At 47.3% G+C, this 12,043-nt stretch overlaps 1 protein-coding gene across 1 annotated transcript in view; it reads right to left on the bottom strand.

Annotated features, from left to right (window-relative positions):
* The window catches only part of rbms3 (RNA binding motif, single stranded interacting protein), a 208,075-nt gene that overhangs the window by 54,492 nt on the left and 141,540 nt on the right, over positions 1–12,043 (bottom strand). The window contains exon 6 of the mRNA XM_036934979.1: positions 10,208–10,287. Coding sequence (XP_036790874.1) covers positions 10,208–10,287 — 80 coding nt within the window. The remainder of the gene's footprint in view (positions 1–10,207; positions 10,288–12,043) is intronic.

Here is a 12,043-nt window from a genome sequence, read left to right as displayed (position 1 = left end):
TGAAGCCTAACCCTAATGAACCCGGAGGGGAAGTCCTGTCTCTGTTGCCTGGGGCGGCAGGGTAGCCTAGTGCGTTGGACTAGTAACCGAAAGGTTGCAAGATCGAATCCCCGAGCTGACAAGGTAAAAAATCTGTCGTTGTGCCACTGAACAAGGCAGTCAACCCACTGTTCCAAGGCTGTCATTGAAAATAAGATCTTGTTCTTAACTGACTTGCTTAGTTAAATAAATTATAAATAAATTATGCCTGCGTCCCAAATGGAAAGCTATTGCTGACATGCTCTGGTCAAAGTAGTGCACTACAAGGGAACAGACAGACAACCTCTCCTCACCCCAGACAGACAGACAGACAACCTCTCCTCACCCCAGACAGACAGACAACCTCTCCTCACCCCAGACATACAGACAGACAGACAACCTCTCCTCTCCCCAGACAGACAGACAACCTCTCCTCACCCCAGACAGACAGACAACCTCTCTTCACTCCAGACAGACATACAGACAACCTCTCCTCACCCCAGACAGACAGACAGACAGCCTCTCCTCACCCCAGACAGACAGACAGACAACCTCTCCTCACCCCAGACAGACAGACAGGCAACCTCTCCTCACCCCAGACAGACAGACAGACAACCTCTCCTCACCCCAGACAGACAGACAACCTCTCCTCACCCCAGACAGACAGACAGACAATCTCTCCTCACCCCAGACAGAGAACCTCTCCTCACCCCAGACAGACAGACAGACAACCTCTCCTCTCCCCAGACAGACAGACAACCTCTCCTCACCTGACAGACAGACAGACAACCTCTCCTCTCCCCAGACAGACAGACAGACAACCTCTCCTCACCCCAGACAGACAGACAGACAACCTCTCCTCTCCCCAGACAGACAGACAACCTCTCCTCACCTGACAGACAGACAGACAACCTCTCCTCACCCCAGACAGACAGACAGACAACCTCTCCTCACCTGACAGACAGACAGACAACCTCTCCTCACCTGACATACAGACAAGTGGCGTCATTGTTAAAACAGGACACACAGGAAGTGAAGTGGACAGTAACATGACAGGGTTAGAGTGAGAGAGCGGTATCAGAGAGGAAGGATCCCCATACTGTAGCCTCCTAGTCAACCCCAGTACCACCTCTGGTCTGACTAGAAACCATCCCAGCCAACTGTCTACAGGGTATCAGAGAGGAAGGACTCCTAGTCAACCCCAGTACCACCTCTGGTCTGACTAGAAACCATCCCAGCCAACTGTCTAAAGGGTATCAGAGAGGAAGGATCCCCATACTGTAGCCTCCTAGTCAACCCCAGTACCACCTCTGGTCTGACTAGAAACCATCCCAGCCAACTGTCTACAGGGTATCAGAGAGGAAGGACTCCTAGTCAACCCCAGTACCACCTCTGGTCTGACTAGAAACCATCCCAGCCAACTGTCTAAAGGGTATCAGAGAGGAAGGATCCCCATACTGTAGCCTCCTAGTCAACCCCAGTACCACCTCTGGTCTGACTAGAAACCATCCCAGCCAACTGTCTACAGGGTATCAGAGAGGAAGGACTCCTAGTCAACCCCAGTACCACCTCTGGTCTGACTAGAAACCATCCCAGCCAACTGTCTACAGGGTATCAGAGAGGAAGGATCCCCATACTGTAGCCTCCTAGTCAACCCCAGTACCACCTCTGGTCTGACTAGAAACCATCCCAGCCAACTGTCTACAGGGTATCAGAGAGGAAGGATCCCCATACTGTAGCCTCCTAGTCAACCCCAGTACCACCTCTGGTCTGACTAGAAACCATCCCAGCCAACCCCTCTGTCAAATCCAGGGGAAAGCCCAAACTAATGGATAAACAGCAGATAAACAATGGAGATAAGTGAACAGAACAGATCCTAGCTGGGGAGAAGTATTCCCTCTGAGTGTGTCTATAGCAGCGAACAAACCCTGTGGGTTGTAGTTAACCTCTTTCTGGCAGCTTGATTTCCCCATTTTTACCAGCCTTAGAGAGTAGAGAGGATCACAATTTGACGGGTCACCCCACACACGCCACTGGAGCCTGTGACAGACTGAATCCTTGTCCTCTCTCTGAGTTGACAGGGCTGGAACCGGGGTATAATTGGTATCACACGCACAAATGAACGCTCGCACCCACACACAGCCATCTGGGATTTCATCTCTGTCATAATAGAACTAAATCATCTCGGTCATATTAGAACTATATAATCTTTGTCATAATTGAACTAAATCACCTCTGTTAAAAAATAACTATATTGTCTCTGTCATAGTAGAACTAAATCATCTCTGTCATAATTGAACAAAATCACCTCTGTCAAAATAGAACTAAATCACCTCTGTCAAAATAGAACTAAATCATCTCTGTCATGATATAACTAAATCACCTCTGTCAAAATAGAACTAAATCACCTCTGTCAAAATAGAACTAAATCACCTCTGTCATGATATAACTAAATCACCTCTGTCATGATATAACTAAATCACCTCTGTCATGATATAACTAAATCACCTCTGTCAAAATAGAACTAAATCACCTCTGTCATGATATAACTAAATCACCTCTGTCATGATATAACTAAATCACCTCTGTCATGATATAACTAAATCACCTCTGTCACGATATAACTAAATCACCTCTGTCACAATAGAACTAAATCACCTCTGTCATGATATAACTAAATCACCTCTGTCACAATAGAACTAAATCACCTCTGTCATGATATAACTAAATCACCTCTGTCACAATAGAACTAAATCACCTCTGTCATAATTGAACTAAATCACCTCTGTCATAATTGAACTAAATCACCTCTGTCATAATTGAACTAAATCACCTCTGTCATAATTGAACTAAATCTCTTCTGTCATAATTGAACTAAATCACCTCTGTCATAATTGAACTAAATCACCTCTGTCATAATTGAACTAAATCACCTCTGTCATAATTGAACTAAATCTCTTCTGTCATAATTGAACTAAATCACCTCTGTCATAATTGAACTAAATCACCTCTGCCATAATTGAACTAAATCACCTCTGTCATAATTGAACTAAATCACCTCTGTCATAATTGAACTAAATCACCTCTGTCATAATTGAACTAAATCACCTCTGTCATAATTGAACTAAATCACCTCTGTCATAATTGAACTAAATCACCTCTGCCATAATTGAACTAAATCACCTCTGTCATAATTGAACTAAATCACCTCTGTCATAATATAATTAAATCATCTCTGTCATAATTGAACTAAATCACCTCTGTCATAATTGAACTAAATCACCTCTGTCATAATTGAACTAAATCACCTCTGTCATAATATAATTAAATCATCTCTGTCATAATTGAACTAAATCACCTCTGTCATAATATAATTAAATCATCTCTGTCATAATTGAACTAAATCACCTCTGTCATAATATAATTAAATCATCTCTGTCATAATTGAACTAAATCACCTCTGTCATAATTGAACTAAATCACCTCTGTCATAATTGAACTAAATCACCTCTGTCATAATTGAACTAAATCACCTCTGTCATAATTGAACTAAATCACCTCTGTCATAATTGAACTAAATCACCTCTGTCATAATATAATTAAATCATCTCTGTCATAATTGAACTAAATCACCTCTGTCATAATTGAACTAAATCACCTCTGTCATAATATAATTAAATCATCTCTGTCATCATAGAGCTAAATCATCTCTGTCATCATAGAGCTAAATCATCTCTCTCATAGTATAACTAAATCATCTCTGTCATGATAGAACTAAATCACCTCTGTCATAATTGAACTAAATCACCTCTGAGGAGAATAATGGAACAAGCCACTTTGGTAAAAGACCACCATGCAATGCTGAAGACAAGCAATTGAGTCCCAAATATTCCCCATAGACCTCTGGTCAAGAGTAGTGCACTATATAGGGAGTAGGGCTCTGGTCAAGAGTAGTGCACTATATAGGGAATAGGGCTCTGGTCAAGAGTAGTGCACGATATAGGGAATAGGGCTCTGGTCAAGAGTAGTGCACGATATAGGGAATAGGGCTCTGGTCAAGAGTAGTGCACGATATAGGGAATAGGGCTCTGGTCAAGAGTAGTGCACGATATAGGGAATAGGGCTCTGGTCAAGAGTAGTGCACGATATAGGGAATAGGGCTCTGGTCAAGAGTAGTGCACGATATAGGGAATAGGGCTCTGGTCAAGAGTAGTGCACGATATAGGGAATAGGGCTCTGGTCAAGAGTAGTGCACGATATAGGGAATAGGGCTCTGGTCAAGAGTAGTGCACGATATAGGGAATAGGGCTCTGGTCAAGAGTAGTGCACGATATAGGGAATAGGGCTCTGGTCAAGAGTAGTGCACGATATAGGGAATAGGGCTCTGGTCAAGAGTAGTGCACGATATAGGGAATAGGGCTCTGGTCAAGAGTAGTGCACGATATAGGGAGTAGGGCTCTGGTCAAGAGTAGTGCACGATATAGGGAATAGGGCTCTGGTCAAGAGTAGTGCACGATATAGGGAATAGGGCTCTGGTCAAGAGTAGTGCACGATATAGGGAATAGGGCTCTGGTCAAGAGTAGTGCACGATATAGGGAATAGGGCTCTGGTCAAGAGTAGTGCACGATATAGGGAATACATCTATCTAAACATACTTTACATGATTACCAGACCCTACTGTATCTTCTACCAGAGCCCATAGGGAATAGTGTGCCATTTGGGATCCAGACCCTACTGTATCTTCTACCAGAGCCCATAGGGAATAGGGGATCCAGACCCTACTGTATCTTCTACCAGAGCCCCTAGGGAATAGGGGATCCAGACCCTACTGTATCTTCTACCAGAGCCCATAGGGAAATGGGGATCCAGACCCTACTGTATCTTCTACCAGAGCCCATAGGGAAATGGGGATCCAGACCCTACTGTATCTTCTACCAGAGCCCATAGGGAATAGTGTGCCCTTTGGGATCCAGACCCTACTGTATCTTCTACCAGAGCCCCTAGGGAATAGGGGATCCAGACCCTACTGTATCTTCTACCAGAGCCCATAGGGAATAGGGGATCCAGACCCTACTGTATCTTCTACCAGAGCCCCTAGGGAATAGGGGATCCAGACCCTACTGTATCTTCTACCAGAGCCCCTAGGGAATAGGGGATCCAGACCCTACTGTATCTTCTACCAGAGCCCCTAGGGAATAGGGGATCCAGACCCTACTGTATCTTCTACCAGAGCCCATAGGGAATAGTGTGCCATTTGGGATCCAGACCCTACTGTATCTTCTACCAGAGCCCATAGGGAATAGGGGATCCAGACCCTACTGTATCTTCTACCAGAGCCCCTAGGGAATAGGGGATCCAGACCCTACTGTATCTTCTACCAGAGCCCATAGGGAATAGGGGATCCAGACCCTACTGTATCTTCTACCAGAGCCCATAGGGAATAGTGTGCCATTTGGGATCCAGACCCTACTGTATCTTCTACCAGAGCCCCTAGGGAATAGGGGATCCAGACCCTACTGTATCTTCTACCAGAGCCCATAGGGAAATGGGGATCCAGACCCTACTGTATCTTCTACCAGAGCCCATAGGGAATAGTGTGCCCTTTGGGATCCAGACCCTACTGTATCTTCTACCAGAGCCCATAGGGAATAGGGGATCCAGACCCTACTGTATCTTCTACCAGAGCCCATAGGGAATAGGGGATCCAGACCCTACTGTATCTTCTACCTGAGCCCATAGGGAATAGGGGATCCAGACCCTACTGTATCTTCTACCAGAGCCCATAGGGAATAGGGGATCCAGACCCTACTGTATCTTCTACCAGAGCCCATAGGGAATAGGGGATCCAGACCCTACTGTATCTTCTACCAGAGCCCATAGGGAATAGGGGATCCAGACCCTACTGTCTCTTCTACCAGAGCCCATAGGGAATAGTGTGCCATTTGGGATCCAGACCCAACTGTATCTTCTAGCAGAGCCCCTAGGGAATAGTGTGCCCTTTGGGATCCAGACCCTACTGTATCTTCTACCAGAGCCCATAGGGAATAGGGGATCCAGACCCTACTGTCTCTTCTACCAGAGCCCATAGGGAATAGTGTGCCATTTGGGATCCAGACCCTACTGTATCTTCTACCAGAGCCCATAGGGAATAGGGGATCCAGACCCTACTGTATCTTCTACCAGAGCCCATAGGGAATAGGGGATCCAGACCCTACTGTATCTTCTACCAGAGCCCATAGGGAATAGGGGATCCAGATCCTACTGTATCTTCTACCAGAGCCCATAGGGAATAGGGGATCCAGACCCAACTGTATCTTCTACCAGAGCCCATAGGGAATAGTGTGCCCTTTGGGATCCAGACCCTACTGTATCTTCTACCAGAGCCCATAGGGAATAGGGGATCCAGACCCTACTCTATCTTCTACCAGAGCCCATAGGGAATAGGGGATCCAGACCCTACTGTATCTTCTACCAGAGCCCCTAGGGAATAGGGGATCCAGACCCTACTGTATCTTCTACCAGAGCCCATAGGGAATAGTGTGCCCTTTGGGATCCAGACCCTACTGTATCTTCTACCAGAGCCCCTAGGGAATAGGGGATCCAGACCCTACTGTATCTTCTACCAGAGCCCATAGGGAATAGGGGATCCAGACCCTACTGTATCTTCTACCAGAGCCCATAGGGAATAGTGTGCCCTTTGGGATCCAGACCCTACTGTATCTTCTACCAGAGCCCATAGGGAATAGGGGATCCAGACCCTACTGTATCTTCTACCAGAGCCCATAGGGAATAGGGGATCCAGACCCAACTGTATCTTCTACCAGAGCCCATAGGGAATAGGGGATCCAGATCCTACTGTATCTTCTACCAGAGCCCATAGGGAATAGGGGATCCAGACCCTACTGTATCTTCTACCAGAGCCCATAGGGAATAGGGGATCCAGACCCTACTGTATCTTCTACCAGAGCCCCTAGGGAATAGGGGATCCAGACCCTACTGTATCTTCTACCAGAGCCCCTAGGGAATAGGGGATCCAGACTCTACTGTATCTTCTACCAGAGCCCATAGGGAATAGGGGATCCAGACCCTACTGTATCTTCTACCAGAGCCCATAGGGAATAGGGGATCCAGACCCTACTGTATCTTCTACCAGAGCCCCTAGGGAATAGTGTGCCCTTTGGGATCCAGACCCTACTGTATCTTCTACCAGAGCCCCTAGGGAATAGGGGATCCAGACTCTACTGTATCTTCTACCAGAGCCCATAGGGAATAGGGGATCCAGACCCTACTGTATCTTCTACCAGAGCCATAGGGAATAGGGGATCCAGACCCTACTGTATCTTCTACCAGAGCCCATAGGGAATAGTGGTCCATTTGGGGTGCAGACCCTACTGTACTGTAGTACTTCTCTGTTCAGTATAGTCACATGTTACTCCACTGACTGTGGCTAATCGTACAGGTTTCCTACATCCCCGTCTCATTCAGTCTGGTTACGAGTCTGTATGAGGACGGCCTGCTGGCCGAGTCCAAACGGCGACCATCAGTTACACCTTCCAATTCATGGGCTACGATCAGTTACACCTTCCAATCCATGGGCTACGATCAGTTACACCTTCCAATCCATAGGCTACGATCAGTTACACCTTCCAATCCATGGGCTACGATCAGTTACACATCAGTTACACCTTCCAATCCATAGGCTACGATCAGTTACACCTTCCAATCCATGGGCTACGATCAGTTACACCTTCCAATCCATGGGCTACGATCAGTTACACCTTCCAATCCATAGGCTACGATCAGTTACACCTTCCAATCCATAGGCTGCGATCAGTTACACCTGACAATCCATAGGCTACGATCAGTTACACCTTCCAATCCATAGGCTACGATCAGTTACACCTTCCAATCCATAGGCTACGATCAGTTTCACCTTCCAATCCATAGGCGACGATCAGTTACACCTTCCAATCCATGGGCTACGATCAGTTACACATCAGTTACACCTTCCAATCCATGGGCTACGATCAGTTACACATCAGTTACACCTTCCAATCCATGGGCTACGATCAGTTACACCTTCCAATCCATGGGCTACGATCAGTTACACCTTCCAATCCATGGGCTACGATCAGTTACACATCAGTTACACCTTCCAATCCATGGGCTACGATCAGTTACACCTTCCAATCCATAGGCTACGATCAGTTACACCTTACAATCCATAGGCTACGATCAGTTACACCTTCCAATCCATGGGCTACGATCAGTTACACCTTACAATCCATGGGCTACGATCAGTTACACCTTACAATCCATAGGCTACACACAATATCACTTCACTGGAACTGAGGTGCACGTACGTGCGCACACACACGTACGGTGCCGAAGGAGGCTGGCGGTGTCCCGGGAGTATCAGACAAAGATAGATGGAGTGATCCATCATGCACCTGTCTTCCTGTCTGCCACACAGATACACCTCACAAATCATATCTCTAGATCAGAGACCGCTCGACAATCTACTGCTCTCCCTCCCTCCCTCCCTCCCTCCCTCCCTCCCTCCCTCCCTCCCTCCCTCCCTCCCTCCCTCCCTCCCTCCCTCCCTCCCTCCCTCATTTCTATCCCCTCATCTCTCTCTCTATCCCCTCATCTCTCTCTATCTTCCTCTCTATCCCTCATCTCTCTCTCTATCCCCTCATCTCTCTCTATCCCTCATCTCTCTCTCTATCCACTCATCTCTCTCTATCTTCCTCTCTATCCCTCATCTCTCTCTCTCCCCTCATCTCTCTCTGTCTTCCCTTCTATCCCTCATCTCTCTCTCCATCTTCCTCTCTATCCCCTCATCTCTCTCTCTATCTTCCTCTCTATCCCCTCATCTCTCTCTCTATCTTCCCCTCTATCCCCTCATCTCTCTCTCTATCCCCTCATCTCTCTCTATCTTCCCCTCTGTCCCGTCATCTCTCTCTCTATCTTCCTCTCTATCCCCTCATCTCTCTCTCTATCTTTCTCTCTATCCCCTCATCTCTCTCTCAATCTTCCCCTCTATCCCCTCATCTCTCTCTCTATCCCCTCATCTCTCTCTATCTTCCCCTCTGTCCCGTCATCTCTCTCTCTATCTTCCTCTCTATCCCCTCATCTCTCTCTATCTTCCCTTCTATCCCCTCATCTCTCTCTATCTTCTCCTCTATCCCCTCATCTCTCTCTCTATCCCCTCATCTCTCTCTATCTTCCCTTCTATCCCTCATCTCTCGCTCTATCTTCCTCTCTATCCCCTCATCTCTCTCTCTCTCTTCCTCTCTATCCCCTCATCTCTCTCTCTATCCTCTCCCTCCTCCTGTGGTTCAGAATAAAACCTGGAGGCTCTGAGCCAGAAGGACAGCCCATGGCGAGAGGAGTGCCATCAGACACAGCGCAGTAGGAAACTGAGCTCAGCTTGAGCCAGACAGGAACCATCACGGAGGAATGAGGACCCCAGTCTGACAGGTTAGAACGGCTATGTGCCTGTGTGTAAACCAGGGTTCCGCCTGGGGCGTTTACTGCTGTGTTTATAGGGAAGGGGATAGCTTGTTGGCTTTAGGGGATGTCAGAGACTCAGTTACTTTGGGATTTATTGACACACTTGTAAAATCATCCCGAGGTACTTTCAGGACACACAGAACAGGTTTCTCCAGGACTCAGAGCTGATATTAAAGGTCCAATGCACCTGTTTTAATCTCAATATCATTTTCTGGGTAAGAATTAAGTACTTTACTGTGATTGTTTTAAACTAAAATTGTCAAAAAGAAGCAGAAATAGCTTCTTAGCGAAGAGCAATTTCTCAAACAAGAATTCTGCTAGGACTGTCTGGGGCAGGGGGCTGAAAACGAGCTGTTATTGGCAGAGAGGTTTAGAACTCTCTTTCTTATTGGTCTATTCAATAATGTGATGTCACCAGGCAGGCCAAAACTCCATCCCAACAAAACAGGCTGAAATTTCAGGTTGTTTTTTTTCAAACAGCTCTTACACTTAAAAGGGCATTATCACCGTTTTCACTATTTCACAGTATCATTCCAACCTCACAGTGTGGAAATATATATACACAACACAGGAAAAATTACATTTTTTGAACTACACTTGGCCTTTAAGATACAAATCGAAGCACTTTGAACTCAACACCCCCACAAAAGACAAGAGTAGCTGTTCCTCATACCTGGTACGCCTGGAGGAGTCTTCAGGAACTTTCCATTGAAATGTTGAATCACCACATCACACTTCTCTGTTGACTCCATCCTGAGAGGGGTGGGGGGGTGGGATGGGGGGCAGAGAAGGGGGGGGAGGGGCAGAGAGGGGGGGGCAGAGAAAGGGGGGGGGAAGAGGGGGGGGGGGGCAGGGCGGGGGGTGTGGAGGGGGAGCGGAGGGGGGGACAGAGATAGGGACAGAGAGAGACAGAGAGAGGGACAGAGAGAGGGGGGGCAGAGAAGGGGGGGCAGAGGGGGGGGGGGGCAGAGAGGGGGAGTTGGGTGGGGGGGCAGAGAGAGGGACAGAGAGAGATCATGATGAGGAAACAAAAAGATAATTACTTGACACGTTGGAAAGTATTAACAAAAAAACAGAGCAAACTAGAATGCTATTTGGCCCTAAACAGGGAGTACACAGCGGCAGAATACCTGACCACTGTGACTGACCCAAAATTAAGGAAAGCTTTGACTATGTACAGACTCAGTGAGCATAGCCTTGCTATTGAGAAAGGCCGCCGTAGACAGACATGGCTCTCAAGAGAAGACAGGCTATGTGCACACTGCCCACAAAATGAGGTGGAAACGGAGCTGCACTTCCTAACCTCCTGCCCAATGTATGACCATATTAGAGAGACATATTTCCCTCAGATTACACAGATCCACAAAGAATTCGAAAACAAATCCAATTTTGATAAACTCCATTATCTACTGGGTGAAATACCACAGTGTACCATCACAGCAGCAAGATTTGTGACCTGTTGCCACAGGCAAGAGCTCTCTGCTCTACTCTCTACTCTCTGCTCTCTGCTCTCTGATCTGCTCTCTGCTCTACTCTCTACTCTCTACTCTCTGCTCTCTGATCTACTCTATGCTCTCTGATCTGCTCTGATCTGCTCTCTGCTCTCTGATCTGCTCTCTGATCTACTCTCTACTCTCCGATCTCTGCTCTACTCTCTGCTCTCTGATCTGCTCTCTGCTCTCTGCTCTCTGATCTGCTCTCCGCTCTCCTTTCTGCTCTACTCTCTGCTCGCTGATATGCTCTCTGCTCTAATCCCTGCTCTCTGATCTGCTCTCTGCTCTACGCTCTGCTCGCTGCTCTCTGATCTGTTCTCTGCACTTCCCTCTGCTCTACTCTCTACTCTCTGCTCTACTCTCTGCTCTACTCTCTGATCTGCTCTCTGCTCACTACTCTCTGATCTGCTCTACTCTCTGCTCTCTGCTCTACTCTCTGCTCTCTGCTCTGCTCTCTGCTCTGCTCTCTGCTCTGCTCTCTGCTCTCTGATCTGCTCTCTTCTCTCTGATCTGCTCTCTGCTCTCTGATCTGCTCTCTGCTCTATTCTCTGCTCTCTGATTTGCTCTCTGCTCTACTCTCTGCTCTCTTCTCTCTGATATGCTCTCTGCTCTACTCTCTGCTCTCTGATCTGCTCTCTGCTCTACTCTCTGCTCTCTACTCTCTACTCTCTGCTCTACTCTCTGCTCTACTCTCTGCTCTCTGCTCTCTGATCTGCTCTCTGATCTGCTCTCTGATCTGCTCTCTGCTCTCTGATCTGCTCTCTGATCTGCTCTCTGATCTGCTCTCTACTCTCTGCTCTACTCTCTGCTCTCTGCTCTACTCTCTGCTCTCTGCTCTACTCTCTGCTCTCTGCTCTCTGATCTGCTCTCTGATCTGCTCTCTACTCTCTGCTCTACTCTCTGCTCTACTCTCTACTCTCTGCTCTATTCTCTGCTCTACTCTCTGCTCTCTGCTCTACTCTCTGCTCTCTGCTCTGCTCTCTGCTCTACTCTCTGCTCTCTGCTCTACTCTCTGC

The sequence above is a fragment of the Oncorhynchus mykiss genome, chromosome 2, assembly GCF_013265735.2.
Source record: "Oncorhynchus mykiss isolate Arlee chromosome 2, USDA_OmykA_1.1, whole genome shotgun sequence".
Taxonomy (NCBI): Eukaryota; Metazoa; Chordata; class Actinopteri; order Salmoniformes; family Salmonidae; genus Oncorhynchus; species Oncorhynchus mykiss.
This window is presented reverse-complemented; position numbering and strand designations above follow the sequence as displayed.